Consider the following 24,216-nt stretch of genomic DNA (forward strand, 5'->3'; position numbering starts at 1 on the left):
CTGGTCTACAAGAGCTAGTGCCAGGACAGGCTCCCAAAAGCTACATGGAGAAACCCTGTCTCGAAAAGCCGAGAGAGAGAGAGAGAGAGAGAGAGAGAGAGAGAGAGAGAGAGAGAGAGAGAGAGAGAGAGAGGGGGGGGAGGGAGGGAGGAAGGGAGGGAGGGAGGGAAATGAAATGAATGAATTGAATGCTGGGTTGGGATTAGGGTAGAACAATTTCTGAACCAGCCCTAGGCACATTCCGGCTGTTTAACAATATGTATTCTACAGGAAGTGGCACTTTTCGCACTGAAAATTGTTAACTCAAATGACTAAAATCAGCTCTGAAAAGTGGTGATGATGTAGCTCTAGGGCCTGCGAACATCAAACACCCAACCAAGAAGATCTAATCCCTTATGTAAAAATAAGCACGAACTTTCTTTTTTTCTGTCCTTCCTTTCTTCAGACAAGGTCTCTCTATCACATAGCTCTGGATGTCCTAGAATTCTCTATATAGACCAGGCTGGCCTTGAGCCCAGAGATCTGCCCCTGTCTCCTGAGGGCCACCAGGCCTGGCATAAACAAGCACTTCTATCTTATTAGTATGCAAATTGTTCTCATTTTTAATAGGTGGCAACATTATATATAACACAGACATTTTAAAAATAAAATTCTCTCAATGTTTCACTTGTATACCTAGTTCACACACCTATATACTTGGCATCCTGTAAAAATTTCTCAGGTAAAAGGGGTGGTGAACAGAAAAGCTGGAAGAAGCCCTGGTCTGGTCAAGTCCTCCACTCTAAATATTTACTTTCAAAACAGGTACAGATTCCTATGTTAACCTAGGAGTTTAGTTGGTAAAAACAGGTACTGATTTTTACAGTACTAAAGAGGGATGAAAAAACAGTATCTGATTCCTTTTAAAACTTAAAAGATGCAAGCTGGGCGGTGGTGGCGCACGCCTTTACTCCCAGCACTCGGGAGGCAGAGGCAGGCGGATCTCTGTGAGTTCGAGGCCAGCCTGGTCTACAAGAGCTAGTTCCAGGACAGGCTCTAAAGCTGCGGAGAAACCCTGTCTCGAAAAACCGAAAAAAAAAAAAAAAAAAAAAAAAAAACTTAAAAGATGCAGTAAGTATCTGAAGCAGTCTTAGTTGAGAGTTGCCCTTGAAGATGCGTTCTTCTTGGTGAAGAGTCTTTCTGAGGTGCCGGGGTCCCGCACGTCACTCGTCAGACAAGCACTCTATCACTAGGTAAGCATCCTTGGGTCTCTCCTCCTCTGCTATTTTATTTTAAGACAGAGTTCTTCTGAGTCCAGGCTGGCTGGCCTGAAACTTACAATCCTGCCTCAGTCTCCCAAATTCTGAAATCACGGGCATCACTACTATGACTGACCATGGAATATCTTTTCTCAGGCTGGCCTAAAACTCACTGAGATCTGCCTGCCTCTGCTTCCTGAGTTCGGGGATTAAAAGTGAGTGCCATCACTTCTGGCTGGGGACATATTTTATATGTATACAATATTCTGTCTGAAGGCCAGAAGAGGGCACCAGACCTCATTACAGATGGTTGGGAGCCACCATGTGGTTGCTGGGAATTGAACTCAGGACCTTTGGAAGAGCAGGCAATGCTCTTAACCGCTGAGCCATCTCTCCAGCCACCCATATTTTAAATCTTTATATAATCTAGTTTCTGAAAACGGGTTCGAGTTAGCTATTTTAAAAAGAATGACACGAGGGCTGGAGAGATGGCTCAGCGGTTAAGAGCATTGCCTGCTTTTCCAAAGGTCCTGAGTTCAATTCCCAGCAACCACATGGTGGCTCACAACCATCTGTAATGAGGCCTGGTACCCTCTTCAGTCATGCACGTAGACAGAATATTGTATACATAATAAATAATAAATAAATATTAAAAAAAAAGAATGACACGAATACAAAAGATGTGAACACACAGGGAACACCATTGAGTTTTGAAATGAGAATGTCCAAGAGCAACTCTCTCCACAAATGAACACAGTACATGAAGATGTCCCCATTCTGGATGGGGACAGTGTCATCATCTTCCAGACCACACCACAGTCAAAACAAAAACATGCAAAACCACGCACACCTCCTTACAACTGTCAGGTGGAGGACCCTACTCCATCTGTAGGGAAGGCATTCACTTCCACAATACTGTTTACTCTAGCCACTGCCAACCCTAAATCCAGTCATTTCATGTCATTAAAAAGGAAACTGGGGCTGGGGAAATAAACGGCTCGGCAGGTAAAGGTTCTTGCCACGCAAACTACAGGGCGAGTTCCAGCTTTTGAACCTTCATAAAAATGGGAGGAGAGAACTGACCCCATAAAGTTGTTTTCTCACCTCCAAATGTGTGCTGTAACACATCTATCTCCCGTATACACACTCACGCATGTGCACGCACACACAATACTAATATTAACAAAAAAAAAGAGGAAGCAATGTCACAGATGAAACTCCCACAGGGTTGATCTGCAGATGCACCATGGCTTTAGTAAGTGTGAACCGTTCAAGGCTGAGAACCGATGAGACAGGCAGGGACTGTCTGTTTGATTCCCTGCTGTATCCCTTTGGCCAAGACTCGTGCACACAGCAACCCATGGTGCTGCACAAATGTTTGCTGCCTTTATGAACGACTGCACCAGGCCACATGAGCCACCATGAACTAAAACACAGTGACCATTTCATGGCAGCAAAGACTACAGAGCCTATCTATTCATGCTAACAGACAGCTATGTGTTTCAGAAAGACTAAAATGTCAGATTTCCCAGCAAGATGCGCGGCTGCAAAACAAACTGAGTTTGTCAACAAGACACAAATGTGAGGCAACTCGTGCTTCTATTATGATGGGGCACAGCAGATGCTTTGGTTTTCTTGTCCCGTGACTATGAAAGACATTCATTCTGCAAATTTTATTTATTTGCACAAACATACATATAGGCCAGAAGTCAATGTTGGGTATTTTCCTCAACAGCTCTCCAGCTAATTTTCTGAGACAGATTATCTAATTGAACCTTGAACTCACCAATATGGCTAGACCGTCTAGCCGTCAAGACCCCACCAGAGCTTTAACAGGCCTTTATATGGATGCTGAACACATGAACTCAGGTGCTCGGGGGCATGTGGCAAGCACATTACTGATAGAGCACTGTTCCTGGTCCCTGCAGCTGTTTTTAGTTTATTTTAGACATACGTGTATTTTACTTGCATCTATGCATACCATGTGCTTCGGTAGTGACTGCAGAGGTTAGAAGATGGTGACAGATGCCCTGGAGCTGGAGTTAGAGATGGGAACTGAACTCAGGTTCCCTGCAAGAAAACAAGTGTTCTAACCTGCTGAGCCATTTTCCCAGGCCCTCTACCATTATTATTTTCTTGAAGGCCTTCTATATTCCACAAACTAGCCATGATGAAGAATAGGGGACCAAGATAAGCAAATCTGGGGGGGGGGTGCTAACCAGGAAGGATCCTGGGGTACTGATGTGAGCCAATTGGCTCCAGGTCCTTGTGACATCTTAGTATTCCAAGACATCGTTAGTATTCCTGGGCCTGTCCCCAAAGGGGTCTGAGAAGCATGCTCTCTGGCTACCCTAGGTCCTGATGTAGTGTTTGCCTCTGTCTCCTGAAGGCCCTAAGGCTCCATGTGCTTTTTACCTATGGCCAAGAAAACAAATGGAAGCTTACACTGCTGGGAGGAAAATGATACAAGCCGTGGAATTCAGAACAAAGTTATTAGTACACAGCTGAGGCAGGACCACAGGGAGTTCAAGGTTACTCTCAGTTACAAAGCTAATAAAGACCAACCCTGGCTACAGGAAATCCTATCTCAAAACAAATAAATAGCACCCCCCCCCACCATGTATCTAAGCACTACATATTCTATAAAGGGACAAATGTTTTTATAACTCTAGAGGTAACCAGGAGGCAGGGAGATACTAAAGGGGGGATTTCTCGGAAATGATGCTGCCAGGGGAGAAGGGGTGGAGTTCTTTGCAAAACAATTCGGAAATGCAAAGGTAAGGAGGTGAGTGTTTGGTGTCCTCAGCCTCCAAGGGTTTTATTGATTACTAAGGACTTAGAACAGCAGGTGAGGACACCCCGACTGACTGACCGAATGTGACCTTCAAAGAGGTGCTTTAGGAAAGTAACCTGGGCTAGTTTGTGGAGGACAGATTAAAGAGGCACAATAGAAGCCTGGCTTGGTGGCACCTGCCTTTAATCCCAGCATTTAAGAGGACTCCCAGCATGCAGATCTCTGGGAGTTCAAAGCCAGCTTGGTTTCCAGGACAGCCAGGGCTGATACATAAAGACTGTCTTGAAGAACAAAAACAAGCAAAAGGCACAATGGAGTGGAGACCAGTTAGGGAACAGGCAGGACAGACATCTGGGTAAGGGAAGGGAAGCAGGATATTGAGTAGTCAGGACAAAGGGACATGTGTGGGTGGATGTGGAGGATGAAGAGAGCCCATGGCAACGTGGTGTGTCTGTGTGGGGGAAAAATAAGGGAGTATGAGCCATAGGGGAGGAGCAGCAGCAGAGAATGGGTATTTTGGGGGAGCAGGAGTCATCCCCATGTTTGACACTGAGGCACTCATGGGACAGCCAGGTGAAGGATTGATGGAGGAGGGTCATCACTACAAAGGATCAGGCTAGGAGCACTAATCTGTGGGGAGGGTAGCTAAAGCACACCTGGGCTACCAAGTTAGGTTTAGGAATTACCAGCACACGTATCTAGGGAATTTATAAACATGGGAGTAAACCGAATTTCTGGGGGCAATCCTTAACAAAAGGGATTGCAGCTTCCAGGTCTACCTGAGTCTGACCTCTGGATTCCGGGGTGGAAGAGAGACAGCTTTCAAAACCTAACTTCCAAAAGTGCACACACGTAATAATTTTAAAAAATAAAACTATTTTAGTTTTTATTTCTCTATCAGGCTTCTCACCAAAGTTTCTTTCTTTTTTGGAGACAAGATCTTGCTTGTCCTGTGGCCCTGGCTGCCTTCAGCCTCCCAAGTGCTGGAATTAATGGTGTAAGCTATCACATGGGGGAAGAGTTCAATTAAAAAAACTTCTCAAGATTTATTTTAAGTGTCTGAGTGTTCTGCCTGCCTCTATGTATGTGCACCACGTGCATGCCTGGTGTCAGCCGAGGTCAGAAGGGGGCGAGTCCTTTTCAGGAACTGATTATGAGCTGCCATGTGGGTACTGGGTCTCAAACCGCTGAGCCATTTTTCAATTTTGGGCAGATTTAGCAACACGTAGCTTAAAGTTTAGTCAACTGGCTGCAACCTGAAACCTCCACAGCACGCTACAGTCAGTCCAGACCTAAGTGTTCACTCAAGAGTTACAAAACCTACTCAGGATCACTTAAGGAAAATCTTGCAATGCGCTCCACGGCAGTTAAAATCCGAGAAAGCCAGTAATCTGGCCACACCGCCTCCAGGCGCAACTTCATCTGGACACGCCCTGCGCGCCAACTTCTGATTTCTCTGGCCCAGGGCACCCTTAGCTCTTTACCTGCGTCAGCCTGGCTGACTTCCTCTTGTCAAAAATCTCATAGAACTCGGGAGGCTTCGCTTAGAGAGACTTCCTCTTGTACTTTTCCACACCTACTAGTATACATTCCCGTATTCACACATGCCCTACTGCCTCGGGTCCTGCCAGAGTTCCTCGAGGGACTGGAATGCAGCCTCAACTCTCTCCCGCACACCAGCGCCTGCAGGCACTATCCAAGAGAAGAAAACGAGAAACGCAAACGGGCCTCGGCGAGCTGGGCCAGGGCTGAGCGTGGAGCTGGAGCTCCGCCGCACAGCCCGCAGCAGCAGCTTCCGCACCCACAAGAGCGACCCTCGCCGAGCGCAGGGACGCGGACCCCGGCCCGCACCTGTGTCGCTCTGCGTCCTCGCGCTGAGATATTGCCGCAGCTTCCTCACTGCGCGGTCGCGGACACCCTTCTCGCTGGAGGCCAGCCGCTGGGCGAACTGGAGCTCGGCCGACTGCATGGCGGGAGCCATCGCGCCAGCTCCAGCATCCCCGGGCTGCGCGCGTGCAGCTCGCCACCGAGCAGCCTGTATTGCGCCTGCGCAAGGGCAGCGGCGCGCGGATGATGGCGTCACAGACGCGCCGCCGTATCGCGCCTGGGGAGCCCGCGTGGCCGTGGCGCGAGTAGAAGCTGCGGGCGCGCTTCCTGAGTAGTCGTGTGGGTGGTCTAAGTCAGGGTGGTTGGCGTCGAGGTTAGCTGGGGTCAGATCTCCTCCAAGAAGACGCCTACGGCTGGTTTTGACGCAGTCTAGAGTCTAAGCACAGCTAACAAAGCTCTGTCGGGGGTTGACGCTCCAGCGACCTCCACACAACGCTGTGTCTGCAGAACTCGGCGGGTTTTCCTGGGCAGAAATGAGACCCAGAAGGAAGACAGTCATCCGGGCAGCCCCGGCCTAATGACAGCACAGGAGCTGTGCTCCCCCGCCCCCACTTCCCCCAGTGTAACGTAGTGCCTAGAGTCTGATGCAGGCGCAGCATTCGAGTGTGAACGATCCGCCCCATCAATGTCCGGCGACAGGTGCAGAGGTGACGAGGAGACCTTTGCAGTGTTCTAGGGCAGGCTCGGGTTTATATATATATATATATATATATATATATATTTTTGGTTTTTCGAGACAGGGTTTCTCTGTAGCTTTGGAGCCTGTCCTGGAACTAGCTCTTGTAGACCAGGCTGGTCTCGAACTCACAGAGATCCGCCTGCCTCTGCCTCCCGAGTGCTGGGATTACAGGCTCGGGTTTAGAGAGGAGGGGAAACCCATCCCTGCAGCATCAAGGGCACGTCCAGGGGTGTGGTGTGGAGAGAGCGATGCGTTCCTGGGATAGAGTCAGGGGTGGGTAGTGGCAAGACAGCAAGCTTTCCTGAAGCTTCCTGGGACAGGTGTAGGCTTGTTGAATGGGGGCCCACATTAGAGGGAGATGACCTGTCCTGGCGGCATGCAGGGGAAGATTTTGGTATCTAACGGGGAGGGAACTTGGCCCTGTTCTTAAGTCCTCCTGCGTGCAAAGCACACAGTTTTGAGCCGTGGTGTCTAGGGTTTCTACTGCTACAGTGAAGCAAAAAGCAAGTTAGGGAGGAAAGTGTTGTTCTGGCTTACACTTCCATAGCACTGTTCGTCATCATCAGCGAAGGAAATGAGCACAGGAAATGAAGCAGGGCAGGAACCTGGAGGCAGGAGCTGGTGCAGAGGTCATTAAGGGAGCTGCTTACTGGCTTTCTCAGCCTGCTTTCTTACAGCACACTGGACCACCAGCCCATGGATGGCAACACGCACCATAAGCATCAACCACTAATTAAGAAAATGCCTTATAGCCAGGTGGTGGCAGAGGCAGGCGGATTTCTGTCAGACAGATCTGTGAGTTCAAGGCCAACCTGGTCTACAGACCAAGTTCCAGGATAAAGAGCCAGGGCTACACAGAGAAACCCTGTTTGAAAATACCTCCCCCCCCCCCACCTTACATGCCTGCCTACAACCTGATCTTATGGAGACATTTTCTTAATTTCTTTTTTATTATTTTTATTTTTATTTGCTTTGGATTTTCAAGACAGGGTTTCTCTGTGTGGCCCTGGCTATTTGTTCTGGAACTCGTTCTGTAGAGCAGGCTGGCCTCGAACCTAGAAGACTACCTGCCTCTGTCTTCCAAGTGCTGCGTGATTAAATGCAACCACCCCGTAGAGATATTTTCTTTATTGAGCTTTCCTCCTCTCAGATGACTTTAGCTTGTGTCAAGTTGACATAAAGCCATCCGGCGCCAGCACAAGGGGGACATACTAATCCCACAAGAAAGAAGTCATCCCTCCTGCCCCTCCCCCAGGGTTTCATTGGGGCTTTGGAGCCTATCCTGAAACTAGCTCTTGTAGACCAGGCTGGCCTCAGACTCACAGAGATCCGCCTGCCTCTGCCTTCCGAGTGCTGGGATTAAAGGCGTGCACAACTACTGCTAGTTTAGAAGTCTTTTTTTAAATTAATTTTTTTCCATTTATTTTACATACTCATACCCACCATAGTTTCCCCTCCCTCCTCTCCTCCCAGTTCCCTCCCCCCACCTCCCTTCTATCCCCCCTCTATTTCCTTCCTCCATCTCCATTCAAGAAAAAAAAAAGTCTTAATAGCTAACTTTAGGGACATTCAAAACCCTAGGTCATCAAACACATATTCTGTAGATTCATTAGCACCTTAAGGGAATTATTATATTAGGATATTCTTTTGAACTTTGGTTATTGAGTCTCTCCCCCTCCCTCCCCCCCATGTAGCACAGGCTGGACTCTCCTTGCTTTGTAGCAAGGCTGGTCTTGAACTCCCTCTACCACCCAAGTGCTGGGATTACAGGCGTGTACCACTCCACCCCGCTTCAGTCTTTGGTTATTTCGTACCTCAGTTAGCTGGCCAAAATAATTCTTCAGTGAATACAAAAATACATCTCTTAACACAGAAGTGCTTTGGGCCAAGGGGCGATGTTCTGTTGGCAGCTGCACGGTTTCTCACCAAGAGGGTGTGGGTTTGGCTGTAGCATCATCTCCCTGAACAGGAAAGGACCGACTCTGTATATTTTGACACCCAGGCCTCATTTTGCAGGTGCCAAATCTGAATCACGACGGAAGCGGAAGAGCTTCAATAGAATCGGGTCAACCTTATCCCTGGACTCGGAGACCAGAAACCGAGTGCAGCGCGAACTTGGCGAGATTTGAACCTCGCGGCTTTCCGTCTGGTCCCAGCAGCACTCCGTTCCCGCGCTTTCTAGCGTGGCCTAGAGCTTCACGCAGGCGCAAAGAGCAGAGGCCTTGACCATGGCCAAGAGTGGGGGCGAGGCGTCCGATATTGATGAAGCCTGCCGGGTCAGTGGTGTGGTTCTGGGTCCGGTACGTGGGAACTGCTGACACTCGCTCCCCTCAGGGCCAGGCCCTGTGGCTGTGAGGCGGCTCAGGGCAGGCGGCGCCAGGGCAGACCAGGGCGGGCGACTCGAGGCGCGCTTCCTGAGCCCTCTGAAGGCGGCGGTCTGGGTCTCAGGTCGTGAGTTTTTGGGAGAACCAGGGCTGTGGGTCATGGGGCCCTGCCCTTGGTGACTCAGCGAAGAGAGGGAAGAGAGAGCCGCGAGCGACGCCTCTCCTGTGTGACGGCCTTGGGTAGTGTCGGAGAATGTTAGGGGTCGCAGAAGCCGCATGCAGCCCGCAGGAATGCCATCCCCAGGGTGGCTCAGCCTTGGACACATATATTGTAGGCGTTTTCTTGTAGGCGTTTTCTTTGGGTTTTAGGCTCGTTTACGCGGTTTTTCCCCACTATGTTCTTTTTTTTTTTTTTTAAAAAAATATTTATTTATTTATTATGTATACAGTTAGCCAGAAGAGGGCAGCAGACCTCATTACAGATGGTTGTGAGCCTCCATGTGGTTGCTGGGAATTGAACTCAGGACCTTTGGAAGAGCAGGCAATGCTCTTAACCACTGAGCCATCTCTCCAGCCCCCCCCCCCCACTATGTTCTTACTGAAACAGAGTTGATAACGCTTGCCGCTCAAGGCTGGCTGCGAACGCTTGGGTAAAGTCATCTTTCAGCCTCAGTTTCTTGAAAAGCTGGGAATATAGGTGTGCATCACCACCCTTGTCTTTTTGTATATAAAATCCGTGTGTACACACACATACGCAGCACACCTATATCCACACCCCTATATCCAGACACGTGTAATAGAGGTGCATCAGGTGCCGGGGATGGTGGAATAGGCTTGTAACCCCATTACTAGGGAGGCAGAGGCAAGCACATTGTTTCAGAGTTAAGGCCAGCATAGTCTACAAAATTCCAGAACACTCAGGGATACGTAATGAGACCTCCCCTCCAAAAAATTGAACACACATGTGCACACACATAAGTACATATGTAGACATGCTTGTGAGGTAATTAGGAATGTAAGAGGCTTGAAAGAAAAGGAAGCAAGTTGCCTTGTGTGCCAGTTCTGGTCACCTGAAGAGAGATACTGTGTAATGTTAAGATGTACTTGTTCTTTTAGTGCCTAGAACCCAAAGAAGAATATGTGAAAGTCAGAAGGAAGGACCTGGAACAGCTGACGACCGAAGTGATGCAAATGCGGGACTTCTTACCCAGACTACTAAATGCAGAGTTAACGGAGAGTTTGCAGAGCTTGAAGAGTGTAGAAAAAAGTGAGTCTTACCTCATGTATGTTGCTTGTCTACATGTATGTGGGCAAGGGAGCCAGTTTCCGGGGCTGAGCTAAGTTCAGATCGCTAGGACTTCTTGTCCATTCAGACTTTTGGCGTTTGAGCAGTATATCAAATACAAGTCCAGGACCCTGTTAAATTTCTCGGAGGTATTTAGAGATCAAGTCAGCATGTTCCCGACTGGGACTAAATTGCAATTAAATCTGTCTTTGGTGGTCACAACTAATTTGCCACGTCACGTTTGGTAACTTGATCAAAGTTAGACTACAGATGTTTGCTTGTGTTCCTGACCTTCCCCTGGCTGTTCGTCACTTTCCCATCTATCTCTGGTGATGTCCTCTTGGTCTCCTTTGTCCCTTTACCTTTCTTGAGAGCCTTTAGACAGTGCAGGTGCTTGAGGCTCAGCCTCGCCCGCTTTCACTGTAGCCTCCAAGGCAATCTGATGCTCACACATAGCTTTAGTTACCCTTGGATGCTGGTGGCTGCTGGATTCATCTGTTTCTCCAGCGTCTGCCTTGCCCCTGCTTGGCATCTTTCTCCACTTGTTCTGTTACCACTCAGACTCTGAATGTCTGACCTGACCTAGTCAGGAACAGATCTGAATTTGACAAGATACACATGACCATATGGCAGAGGAATTGGGAGGCCCCTATCAGACCTCGCGGGCAGGGTTGGAATTTGGTGGTTTGGAAATGAAGCAGTGTTTTTGTTAGAGATGGCTTCACTATATATCCTGGGCTAATCTGGAATTTTCTTTGGAGCCCAGGCTGGCCTCAAACTGTAGATATTCTTGTCTCTGTCTAGGTGTTCAGTGTTTTGACAGCTCATGGCAAGGTGGAGCTGTGTGAAGAGCCAACTAGAGTTTGAATGTGAAGTGGACCCAGGTCTTGTTTGCCTGTAAACAATGAAGTTCAAATAAATGGAAAACACTGTTTATACATACCTTACCCGCACCTCTGAGGCTAGTGGGGAGTTACGCTGTTTCTGTGTCAGTGGAACTCTTCAGGGCAGGTCATGGTTTTTATCTTTCTGAAGTGGGGAGTTTTCAACATAAATTTGATGAATAAGAAGTGAGCAGTCACCCCAAAAAAGGAGCACTGTGACACTTTGCAGTTAATGGGGGAGACACTGTTTTCTGTTTACTTGGCAGCTGGCTCTGTCTGTGCCCGCTGTTCTCGACTGACAAATGGCAGGCCATATTTTCACTTAGCAATCTCTACTTTCTTCTGTCTGACATATGTTTCCCTTGTGTTTTTTCTCACTGGCCTGCCTTGGTCACCTCAGAGAACAGCCCTAGTCAGACCTCTTGGAGTTCTCCCTTTCTGCAGCGAGTTCTGTACGTTCTTCCTGGGAGATACGCTGTGACTATATTAGGCTGTCTCCATCTCTACTGCTCGCGTGGGATCCTTGTACTTTGCCTCCTCTAGGAAGTGTCTGCTATTCCCAGTCTGGGCCATTTTTGTCTCTTTAAAATAGCTGCTCCTTGTCCTTAGGATAAAGACCAACTAGCAAACTGCTGCTACCCTGGGACCTAAACAGATCTTACAATAGGTGTGAAGCCTTTGTATTGCTGGGTAAGCCTCATCCAGAGTGGCTGTGTGCTCTGAATGCCCAGACATGAGCTCTATGTTAGGCATGGCCCCTGTGCTTTTCCTCCTGGGAGGTCACTATAAAATTCCAATTTAGGCTTACCCTGACTACCTTCACTTTTCTGACTGAAGTGTGGTTGAAGAGATGGCCTTCTAGAGCACCCTTTACCTAGTTTTCTCTTTTGAATACTCTTTTATCCTTCCTCCCTCCCTCCCTCCCTCCTTCCCTCCCTCCCTCCCTTTCTTATTTTTTTTTTTTTGAGACAGGGTTTCACTTGGGATAGCCCTGGCTAGCCTGGGATTCTCTATGTAGTTCAGTCTGGCCTTTCACTCACAGAGATCCACCTGCCTTCCTGAGTGCCTGAGTTGATGAGTATCAAATAGTATGGGGAACCTGGTTCTGAGCTGTCGGGACAGTTGCCTTTGAGAGCTGGGTAGGTAAGTAATGGTTTGAAAAGATACTGATCGGTGTCTTGCCTAAGCATCTTTGAAGAGTCAACACTGAAGAAAAGACAGTTTCTTTTTTAAAAAAATATGGCTGGGTGGTGGTGGCGCACGCCTTTAATCCCAGCACTTGGGAGGAAGAGGCAGGAGGATCTCTGTGAGTTCGAGGCCAGCCTGGTCTACAAGAGCTAGTTCCACGACAGTCACCAAAGCTACAGAGAAACCTTGTCTCAAAAAAAATAAATAAATAAATAAATAATGAGTTTATGTATATGAGTTTTTTGCCTGCATGCATGTATGTATATCGTATGTGCCATGCCTGAGGAACTTAGAAGAGGATGTCAGATCCTCTGTTACTGGAGTTACAGACAGTTGTGAATTGTCATAAGGGTGTTGGGAATTGAACCCAGATCCTTTGAAAGAGCAGCAAGTGCTCTTAACCTCTGAGTCAACTTTCTCTCTCTCCCAAAGCACATGTTCTTTTCTTTAGAAGGGAAAAAAAGATGTGTGAAAGTCACAAATGGGAATAAGGATCAGTTGTGGCTTAGCAGCTGGTTTTCCTGCCTTTGAAAGACTCGAGTATAGCAGAAGTAAAGATGGTAAATGTGGGGTGTTTATAGAGGATGGGCGGGGGTGTAGCTGAGGTGAGAGGCACTTGGAGCTTCTAAATGGACCGATACCAAGATGCTGATCACGTGATGCTTTCAGGGGGAATGGTTTGAATTAGAGTATAAGATGAGTTTGAAGGGTTGGCTGGGTGGAGGGACGAACTGAGAGTGTTCTTCGAGGCAAGTCCCAGGTTCCATTGTACTCTGTGTGGATGGGATAGGAGGAGCATGAGAAAACAGGATGGGCACAGCCTTCTGAGTTAGGATCAGGAGTGATGGGAATGAGGAGGGCAGGGCATCTGTGTCCTGCATGCTGACCAGCACTTCATTGTGTGTCCTGAGACTATAAGGCCACACTAGGACATCTAGGACAGTAGAGCACTTGCCTGGTTACATACAGGGTTCAGAGCAAGATCCCTAGACTATGCTACCCACCCCTGAAAGTATCTTAGGACAGTACTTCTCAACCTCCCTACTGCTGTGACCCTTTAATACACTTCCTCATGTTGTGATGATCCCCAACCATAAAGTTATTTTCAGTGCTACTTCATAACTGTAATTTAGCTACTGCTGTTAGTCATAATGTACATATCTGTATTTTCTGATGGTCTTAGATGACCCCTGTGAAAGGATTGTTCAACCCTCAAAGGGGTTGCAACCCACAGGTTGAGACCTGCTGTCCTAGCATGTGGCAAATTTGAGATGACTTAATCCTTCTAAAGGGCTTGTATGGTACCTGCATTGTAGGAATCTTGAAACTCCTTGAGCTCCTGGTGTAATGGAGAGAGCATTCTGGCAGATTCGCAGCCCAGCAGCTTCAGCTGTGACTAAGGCACTATCACATAGTGAACTTGGAATAGCCTTGACTTGGGGTTTGCCAAATTGGAAAGTGCATAAATATAAAATTCTCCCATGAAAACATTATCAGCACTCTTGAGTATTGAGCATTGGAGGAACATTCCTGTATAGAAAGTCCTGCACTGCTGTTTATCATGTTGAGATCGCAACTGAGAGTGAGATAGGGAATGAGAACACAGTGGGGCTTTCAGTAACCATGTCAGACCATCCAGATAATAGGTCAGAGTCCATGACTGCAATAGTCTGTAGTTTTCTGTCTGGTGCCCTCAGTTGTCTTTGGGTAGTACTGTAAAGGGTTGCCTGCTGGCACCTGGGTCTTGGGCAGAACCAGCCTCAAGGAGCAGAAGCCTTAGGAGGATAGGGAGCTTGTTTGGCAATTCTAGCAGGGGAGCTACTTATGTGTCCTTGACATAAGAATGGTCCTTCTTAATCAGGTAAGGTTGTCCTCTTCAACTGGATGTTCAGTTTAGGAAGGGATGCACATGGAATGTTGAGGAAGGAGATTCCTGCCTAATGAGACAAACAACCCTTATGAAGAGTGGGGCAAAATGCCAACGCCACATTGCCCTTACATCCAAGAGTCTATTGATTTGAAATGGGACAAATGATTGGGGTTTTTAAATACTACTAGAACAGATTGTGAGCTTGGGCTCTCAGTTTGTGAGGGCCCTCTACTGGTTACTTGAAGGAATCCACAAGTATGTGAGATGGTTGTAATTCTAGGGAACAAGGATAATGAAAAGAAACATAAACAATGACAGTGTAAGGGGAAGTATGTCACAGGTGCCACATAACCACAGAAGGCCACCAGACTTCCAAGGAGGATAGGGTGGGGCAAGTCAAAGGCTGCTTATGAAGAAGTAGACTTAGAAGACAGTTAAAGGCATCCTAGAAGTAGTTTATTAAAGAGAGATTGTACAGCATTTGGCCTGGTAGGCAAATGGATTTCAGTTTAGCACGTTGGAAAATGCAGGTCATGCTTGTGCAGTTGGCCCTCTCTTTAGCTGTGGATTGGCTAGACTAAAGTGGTGTTCAGCAGGTGAGTTATGTGGTGGACCTTCTGTGGACCACTATATTCGTCTGTGAACCTGAGCTATTTAACAGCTGCCCTTTGGTTGGGAGTGACCCAGATCTGAGTCTTTAGTTTGGGAGCCCTTGAGCCACTGTGACCGCTTATTTCTGGGAACCTTGAAGGAAGCAGAATCACTCATTCTGGGGATGGTCATTTGCTTTGGACAACCATGTGAGTAGGAATGCCTACAAAGCTCTGACAATTGATGGGACCCTGGCAAGTTGCAGAAGTATCTGTCAGGCATTTCCCCAGGTCCTTAGCTTGGGGCTTTGAAGAAAGGTTTTCACAGAGGTAATATGAGGCCTGTTGGGCCTTAGTCCAATATGACATTCTTGTCAGGAGAATTTTGAACACAGTTGTGGAGTGAGGTCTGTGTGAAAATATAGGGAGGCTAGAAAGGGAAGACTGGAGAACAGGCTCTGTGGAGGTGGAAGAAGGGTCTGCAAAAGTGCTTCCCCCGTCAGGGAATGCCGGGCAGAAAGAGGCAAGGAAAATCAATCCTCCATGCCTAGGTTTTACAGGGAGCTTGGCTCTGCCAACACCTGGACTTTTTTGGCTTGGAAGTCCTCAGCCTTGGGAGACATACATTTCGGCTGTTCTAAGCTACCCAACTCATACTTTATTCCACGTGCTGGGAAGTGAGTACACCACCCAAATCTCAGCTCGAGGTAAAGATGGAGCATGTCAGTGTTGCACCCACTTTTTTTCTGAACCTGCCAGAGTGAAGGAAGGAAAAAGGTAATGGTTATTTAAAGTATTTTTGTTTTCAGACAGCTATTTCACATGAGTGGAAAGCAACTGACAACTTGTTATAAACATGCTGGGACCCCAGGGTAATCTTAACTCTTTTATCTATGCTCCAGAAACCCTGCTTTTCACTGACAACTCTCCTCCCTCTCTCCGAACAGTCATTCTCCTGTTACCAAAATGGTTGAAGTTAGGTCCTGTTAGTACAGGCACTTGGGGCCTGACAATTGCATGCTGTTGCGGTAGGTTGCCAGCAATGCTCTCATCTGGCCACAAGGAGGCGGTCTGACACAACTGATACCCCTGGTGTGCCATAGTCTTGTGAGCAAGAGCTTAGAATTTTCTGGGGTTCCATATTGTCACAAGGGCCTTGTTAAGCCTGTAGAAAGTTCACATAAAACTACACAGAGAGGACTTTACCATAGTGAAAGCATTGAGTGGTTAAAATTAATTCCTATATATTTTTATGTGACAAGATTTGTAGAGATTTAGTTACCCTCTTCCTTTCGGGTGTGCTCAAGTAGCATAGTTCAATAATAGAAGCAGACTTTAAGAATTAGCTGCAAAGAGAAAAATCTAAACTATTGATAATTTATTATTTAGTTTCTGTCTAGTTATGTATTTCATAGTCATAGGTATGTATTTCATAGTTACATGAATGTACATAGTCATATAATATACATATGTGTAAGTAACATTCAGCACGGTTACATATTTAGTAATGTTATTTTTTAAGGCATAAAGCTGGCTCACTGGTTTCTTGGATGGTCTTGATTATTGGACAAAGTAGAGTTCATGTAGTGTGACATATCTGAAAAGTCAGAGAAGAAAGCTCTGACATAGGGAGAATAAATAGCCCAGCGCAGCTTGCATGCTTCTAGGAAATATGAGTGGGAGCTTGCCAGCTAGTTTCACAATCTCCAACTTGTCTTTGACCTTTGGGTCTAGTCTTCCTTCTTGGACAAGGTCTCAAGGAAATGTAGACACTCTCCTTGTTCCTTTCTCCAGAACAGTTGGGATGCCAAGCAGCTCTAGGCAATCCCTGTTTTTTTTTTTTTTTTTTTTTTTTTTTTTTGTGTGTGTGTGTGTGTGTGTGTGTGTGTGTGTAAGTGTTCCCTTGCCTTCTCTGACCTCAGGAACACAAAGCCCTCCCCCTTCCTTTGCTTGTACTTCATTGAGCATCCTTGATGGTGGAGAATGTATAGTCTTCCATATGTTCTTAGAGGTGTGCTCCCTTACCCAGTTCCATTTCCCGCCATTCATACTCTGTCGTTGCTGTAGCTAAGCTTTCTGGCCCACTGTGTTCCTTTTCTGTTGCTGGTGATGAGAGCTAAGACTGTTGACTTGAAGTAGTTGGTTTTAAAGTGCAATTGCCATAGAGTCTCACCCAGGAACCTTGTTAGAAATGTAACTTCTTTGGGCTGTAGAGATGGTTCAGTGGTTGAGAATACTTGACTTGCTGCTCTTGCAGAGGACTAGATGCCTGGTAGCCCACAACTGTTTGTAACTCAGGTTCCAGGGGATCTGACACCCTCTTCTGACCTCCATTGGCCTCAGACATGCACATGCTACAGATACATACATACATACATACATACATACACTCACATACACACACATGCAGGCAAAACACACAATTTAAGAAAAGATTTGTTTACCTTTTATGTGAATATGTGAGTACCTGAATGTATGTGTGTGTAACACATTCATGCTTGGTGCTTAGGTGTCCAGAAGTGGGAATCAGAGATCTAGGCAGTTGTAAACTGCCATGTGGGTGCTTGGAACAAAAGTCTGCAAGAGCAGCTAGTGTTCTTAACCATTGAGCCATCTTTCCAGTTCCCACATATAATTTTCTTTTAAGACTTATCTATTTATTATGTATATAATGTTCTGCCTCCATGTATCCCTGTAGGCTAGAAGAGGGTACCAGATCTCATAACATTACATGGTTATGGGCCACCATGTGGTTCCTGGGAATTGAACTCAGGACCTCTGGAAAAACAACCAGTGCTCTTAACCTCTGAGCCATTTTTTCCAGCCTCTCATATACGAATCTTAAAAAAAGAAATTCCAGCACTTGGGGTGGGTGGTGAAGTAGAGGCAGGTGGATCTCTGTGAGTTCAAGGCCAACCTGGTCTACAACAACCAGTTCCAGGACAGCTAGGGCTGTTAACACAGAGAAACCCTGTCTCTCAAAAACAAAACAAAAACAAACAAAACAAAACAAAATGTAAATTCTTTTTACCCCTAATGGCAGTTCTTGGCTACCGGGGAAGGAGAGTAATTTTCTTAGTGGTGTAGTCACTGGTGAGTTGCCCGTGTTCCATGTTCATGCAATACCGTTTAAACTCAGAAGATCACAGACAAAAACACCCAAACAAAACAGCAGCAACAAAGACAGGAGAGCAGGCAGAGACTTCTTGACTATAAGGCCATCATTAGGAGTGGGATGGGCACAAGAATGGATAATAGGAGTGGAAATGAGCAAAATATGTTACATACATTCATGAAATTATTAATAGAAAAAAATTACTTTAAAGAAAAGAGATGTAAGTTCTGAGGCCCAGACACACCCACAGAACCACAAACTTTATGCACATTAGGCTTTAGTTAGCCATTAACTCTTAGTACTTGTTCTCAGATCTTGGTACATGTTGGCAAAAGAAAAAAAAAGTTTAATTTCTCAGCCTGGAAACCAAACTCTTAAAAACCCGAATTAAGTGTTCAATTTTTTTAAGCATCAGTATATCTGCAGTATTTAAATTTGATAATATTTTTTATTGATTTATTGATGTGGGTATTTTATGGTTTTTTTTGTTGACCATTTGACTCATAAGCTAAGTGATTATGGTGGAGAGGAAGTGTTACGTAGTCACTGCCCCCTCACTGTAGCGTTTTCTTGTCTTGTTCTCTGTGGCTTCCCACCTCCATTGACTACTACTGCAGTTGTTCCCATTGAGTCAGCCTGCCAGTTGGTGGGATTGCTTTGTGAGTCAGCTCCTGTTGGCACCAGCCACTCCTGAGATGCCTTCTGCTTTTTATGGCACAGATACACTTTCTGCCATGAGATAGTCGGGCTTCTCAGCTCTGCCTTCAGTCCTTTAAATAACTCATTTTCTTGAAGCCTTGAGTACATATCTGGCAGTAAATGAGGTCTTAAATCACAAAGTAAGGTAGCAGCAGAATTTCTTTCAAGACTGGAAGCAGTTCAGTACCATAGTGTGCTTAGTGTACACGGGCACAGGGTTCAGTCCCCAGCATCTATTCTCCCCGCTCCCCAAAATAAAAAAGGATATCTGGTATGGCTTGAAAATGGAAGAGAGCTTAGAAACAGGAATGTTGACTGTGATTTGACATGTCTTGAGTATCTTTCTGTCTCTTCTAGACCTGGAAAGGCGAGAACAAGAATTAGAACAGCTGAGATTGGACTATGAACACTTCAAAGCCCAGCTAGAAACTGTACAGACAGACAGCAGAAGGGAGAAGAAGGTAGGCACTTAGGTGACGCTCCTGAAGGGGGCTTAGTCCAGAAGGTACTGTTGGTTTGCTACCTTTTGCTCATAAGAAGCAACTAGTCTCACATTTTCTCTCTTAACCCTTAGGAGATTGTAGTTCTGAATATATGTTTTTTTTAATTAGGTTAGTTGGTAGGTGAACTGTTAATTGAGTTTATAAGCATTTAACATATAGATTATTCACTTCCTTTTAATGAATCATTTTTTGTACATTTAGAGTGTGTGTATGCATGAGAGAACATCTGCGTAGGCTTGTTTATGTGTATGTATTCAGGCTTGTATATGCTTCACTCTGTATAGAAGTCAGAGGGCAACTTGTGGGAGTTGGTTTTCTTCTCTCCATGTGGGTTCTGGCTTGGCAGCAAGTGCCTTTACCCATTGAGCATCTCACTGATTTCCTTTTAATTTTGTATTTAAAAGTCTGCTTCAGCTGGACATGATATCTCATGCCTTTAATCTCAGCACTTGGGAGGCAGAGGCAGGTGTATCTCTGTGTTTGAGGCCAGCCTGGTTTACATAGTTTGTTCCAGGGCAGTTAGGGCTACATAGGGAGACTCTATCTTAAACAAACCAAACCAAAAGGTCTGCTTTAATACATATGCTTATAACATAGTAAGAATCTTGGAGAAAATATTGTGTATATGATAATTTATAATTGGAGATAGATATTAAGTTGAAGTATTCCTAATTAGTTTGGGTATGATTTATTGCTACTTAGGAAAAACTAATTATATTTTATTTTACTATTGGAGGGGACTATATTTTTCCTCACAGATTATTTTATTTTATATGTACAAGTGTTTTGCCTGCATGTATATCTGTGTAGTATGTGTGGGACTGATTTCCCTGGAGGCTGGAAGAGGGTGCCAGATCCCCTGGAACTAGAGTTACAGACCACTGTAAACTGTCTTGTAGGTGCTGAACCTGAATCCAGGCCGTCTGCAAGAGCAGCAAGTGCTTTTAACTGCCAAGCCACCTCTCTAGTCCCTATAATATTATTTTGAGATAGTTTTACAATTGGCTAGCATACATTATTTCATCTCCTATTAAACTAGTTCTGTTATGTCACTTGTAAAATTTTGGGCTTCCATATCTTTGTATTTTAAAATAATAAAGCAATAATAGTGCCGAACAATGACAGCTAGTATGTTTTGGATATTTGCTGTCTGCTAGCAGGCACACAGCCGTTTGGGTCCCACGTGCTTCTCCTTCCCCAGGCCTATCAGTAGGTATTACTATTGTTCAAGAGGTTGAATAGCTGGTCCAATGTCATATTGCCTGTGTGCTAATGTGTGTTAAGGAATTCTGAATATCTGCGGCTGTTTTTGAAAACTGGGAGAGTTGGCTTGTATTTAATACTGAGCAACCAGAACGTGGTAGGAAAGAGTTTAATTGTAAGCCTGGATTATTATACTGAACAACACAAAGTTGAAGTTTTAGTTTTGCCATAATCCATTAAAACCAGGTGATAAATTGCAAGGCAGTCTGGTTAGTTTCAGACTAAACATTTTATGGCCCAGAAGTTGACCTGTAGGCAACAAGGAGTTGATATACATTTAAAACACTTTAATCCCAGCCCTTGGAAGCAGGAGCAGGCAGATCTCTGTGAGTTTAAGGCCAGCCTGTTCTGCATAGTGAGATCTAAGACAGCCACAAACAATGAGCCAGCTGATCATGGACTGAAGTCTGTGAAATTGTGAGTCAAAAAAAAAAAAAAAAGAGTTTTCCTCCTTTTGATTTTTTTCCTCGGGCCTTTGTCATAGCACTAGAAATACTGGGCTTTACACAGAGAATTGGTGCTGGAGCAGGGCCATTCTGTGATGAAACCTGGCCATATGGTTTTGTAAGCCTTTGGAACTAGTTCATGGGAAGAATTTGGAAAACTGGACATATAAGCTAGAAAAAATTTTTAAATACTTTGTGTAGAGCTTAATGAGGATTGTGGTGGGTGGGAGCTCAGAAGACTAGAAATGCAGAGTAGAGATTGTGCTCATGAGATTTCAGATGGGATCAAGGGTTCTATTGGGGATTAGATTAGAGTGCTGTTCCATTCATGATCTATTATGGCAAAGAACTTGTCTATCTTGTGTCTGTTCTCTAAGACTTTGTGGGAGCTGAGTTCAAAGGTTGAGTAGTCTGGAAGAATTTTGTTTTTAATTAAAATATAATTCTTTTTCTCCTCTTTTTTTTTAACTTCTCATGTCCCTTAGCCCCTGCTTCCTCTCAAATTCATGTCCTATTTTTCTTTAATTATTATTGTTATACACACACACACACACACACACACACAGAGAGAGAGAGAGAGAAAGAGAGAGAGACAGAGAGAGAGAGAGAGAGCGAAACATAAATACAATTTACTGAGTCTGTTTAGTGTTGCTTGTATTATATGATTCTAGGGCTGACCACTTGTATTGGATAGTCAGTTAGGGGCCTCTCCCTAGGGAAGACTAATTCTTCCTCTCTCAGCAGTTGTAAATTGCTTGTAGTTCCTCTATGAGTTGGCCCTGTGAACTTCCCTCATTCATACCAGCATGTCAGCTGGTGCTGGAATTGTTCAGATCTTGTTTAAGTAGTCATATTGTAGACATTTCAATGGTATAGCTTCTCTGTCATAATTAGAAGACACAGTTTCACAGTGGATTTCGTGGCCCTGTGATTTTCTTTTACAGTCTTTCCAATCCCTTAGAAAATGAATTAGGTATGGTTTTAGGAGATGTGGCTTAAGAGGGGGGTGCGTTTGGGTGTCCAGTTGACAGAGGGTGGACTTGTGACAGTTGTCTAGGCTCTGAGGACGTTTGTAAGGCACTCGGGAAGGTATTGCTAGAGGCGCTGGGGAGCAGCTGCTCTGAATGTTGTTTTGTCATCCAGTAGTCTGAGAACCCAGAAGGAGGAGTAAGCACAGAACTTGTCTCTCTTAATGCTTGCTGGTGTCCTGGAGGTAAGCAACCCTACTCTGCTGTACTGTCCTGTCTTCAGGACTACAGCCATGGGATGGATTGACTATGGACTGAAACCTGAAACCCTAATGGAAAAGAAATCTTTTGTCTTTTTGTTGTTGTTGTTGTTGTTTTCTCGAGACAGGGTTTCCTCTGTGTATCTCTGGCTGTCTTGGAACTCACTTTGTAGACCAGGCTGGCCTCACAGAGATCTGCCTGCCTCTGCCTCCTGAGTGCTGGGATTAAAGGCTTGCACCACCACCACCCAGCTTAGAAATCTTTTATCCTTTTACCTTGTTCTGTCAGGCATTTGCCAGTGATGGAAGGTTAATAACATACCAAGTCACTATTGAAAGGGGTCGTGGAGCAGACTCATTGTGAACAAGCTTATCAAACTAAAGTGGGATGGGAACAGTACCTTGTTAGTGGAGTTCCTAGCATGAATGAGGCCTTGGGTGATGTGGGATTCCCCTCTGTATGCTGTGAATACCATTGGTGAATAAAGAAACTGATTTGGCCTGTCAATAGGGCAGAACTTAGGTAGGCGGGGAAAACTAAACTGAATGCTGGGAGAAAGAAGGGCGGAGTCAGAGAGAAGCCATATAGTCCCACCAGACACAGACTCTGGAACTTTACCTGATAAGCCACAGCCTCATGGTGCTACAGAGATTACTAGAAATGGGTTAAATTAATATATAAGAGTTAGTAAGAAGCTAGAACTAATGGACTAAGTAGTGATTTAAATAATATAGTTTCTGTATGATTATTTTGGGGCTGAGTGGCTGGGAACCAACAAGCAGCATTGTAGTATACACCTTGCACCTAGAAGTTGGAGGCAGGAAGGTCAGAAGTTCAAGATCATCCTCTGTTACATAGTGAATGTGAGATCTGTCCAGGCTACATAAGACCTGTTTCAAAAACAACTCCCCGAAAAATACAGCAGCTAAGTCCTTCCCAGGTGTTTTGTATTCCCAATAGCTGTGCCTGTATCACAGTGCTGAGACCTTTTGCCATTGCCAAAGCCCTTCCCCCAGGCAGCCTCTGCACCCCAAGAGCCATGCAATCCCAACTCTTCTCTTCCCATGATTCAGCTAAGTTGCTGCATTGAAGAAGAGTGCACTGCTTCATTGTAGCTTTAGCAAAGTCCCTGTGCAGGACTCCCCAGCCCCTAGGAATTGCTGCTTCCACAGCACACTCAGGTTTTTGGTTCCACACTTTTCTTACATGCTGGATTCAGTAATTTCTGTCTTTTTGTAATATTTTCTACCCGTATTGAAGTACTTACTGGCAGTAATCTAATTCAGTCTTCTAGTTGCTGGATTCTTTCCTGGTTCCTCAGCTCTAAAATAAGCTTTCAGTCCTGCCTCATAATCTGTACAGGCCTGGGCACGGACCACAGACAGTGCCACAGAAAAGACAGCTGCTAGAGACAAGTGGCCTTATTATAGCCAGCTTGCTTATCCCTGTTCAACCAGTGCACTGTTCAACAGGAAACTTGAGTAGAAATAGAAAAATAGTCAAAGCTAAAATATTCCCTCATTTCCACTAAGGTCGGAGTAATAGGACAATCATAATACTTGATTATTATTCTATTCATTTACTGTAGCTCCTCATTTATTTATTTATTTATTTATTTATTTATTTATTTTTAAATATTTTTGAGATGGGGGTCTTGATATGGAGAGCTGCCCTCAACTCTATATAGCTTAGGCTGGCATTTTGATCTTCCTGTCTCAGCCTCCCAAGCACTGGAATAAAAGGCATTCACCAGCACATTCGCCTCCATGCTTTTTCCCATTAGCAAACCAGCCATGATAGAGACTGCCAGTTTCCTGTTAATATTTTATTTTTTATATTTTTTACTTTGTTAGGTGTTTCTTGTTTTTAGCACACTAAAAAGGAAGTTGTTGCAAACAGTAATACAGTGCTTCAAGAAACTTTTAAAAGTTTATTTTAAAATTTATGTATATGGTGTATGCCTGTATGAGTTAATGTGTACCATGTGTGTACTGGTGCCCCTTGAAGACCAGAAAAGGGTGTCAGATTTCCTGGAACTTGAATTATAGGTGATTATCAGCTACCTGATGTGGAATGGAACCTCACTCCTCTGCAAGAGCAGTGTACGCTTTTAACTGATGAACCACCTCTCCAGCCCTTCAAGAAACCCCTTAAAGAAAAAATTAGCTGGTAGTATAATCCAGCTAAAATCTGAAATGAACTATAGAAAGATTTTAGAAGGG

General features: G+C 45.2%; 2 protein-coding genes across 2 annotated transcripts in view; one reads left to right on the forward strand and one right to left on the reverse strand.

Moving 5' to 3' along the window:
* Rrp1b (ribosomal RNA processing 1B) overlaps positions 1 to 6,062 on the reverse strand; it is a 30,457-nt gene extending 24,395 nt beyond the window's left edge. The window contains exon 1 of the mRNA XM_038343608.1: positions 5,884 to 6,062. Within this exon, the coding sequence (XP_038199536.1) occupies positions 5,884 to 6,013 (130 nt within the window). The 5' untranslated portion in view covers positions 6,014 to 6,062. The remainder of the gene's footprint in view (positions 1 to 5,883) is intronic.
* Positions 6,063 to 6,170: 108 nt separating this feature from the next.
* The window catches only part of LOC119823521 (heat shock transcription factor 2 binding protein), a 93,164-nt gene continuing 75,118 nt past the window's right edge, over positions 6,171 to 24,216 (forward strand). Inside the window, exons 1-4 of the mRNA XM_038343573.1 lie at positions 6,171 to 6,566; positions 8,615 to 8,874; positions 10,039 to 10,189; positions 18,911 to 19,014. Of these exons, the coding sequence (XP_038199501.1) occupies positions 8,827 to 8,874; positions 10,039 to 10,189; positions 18,911 to 19,014 (303 nt within the window). The 5' untranslated portion in view covers positions 6,171 to 6,566; positions 8,615 to 8,826. The remainder of the gene's footprint in view (positions 6,567 to 8,614; positions 8,875 to 10,038; positions 10,190 to 18,910; positions 19,015 to 24,216) is intronic.

Source organism: Arvicola amphibius, chromosome 9 (assembly GCF_903992535.2).
Source record: "Arvicola amphibius chromosome 9, mArvAmp1.2, whole genome shotgun sequence".
Classification (NCBI taxonomy): Eukaryota; Metazoa; Chordata; class Mammalia; order Rodentia; family Cricetidae; genus Arvicola; species Arvicola amphibius.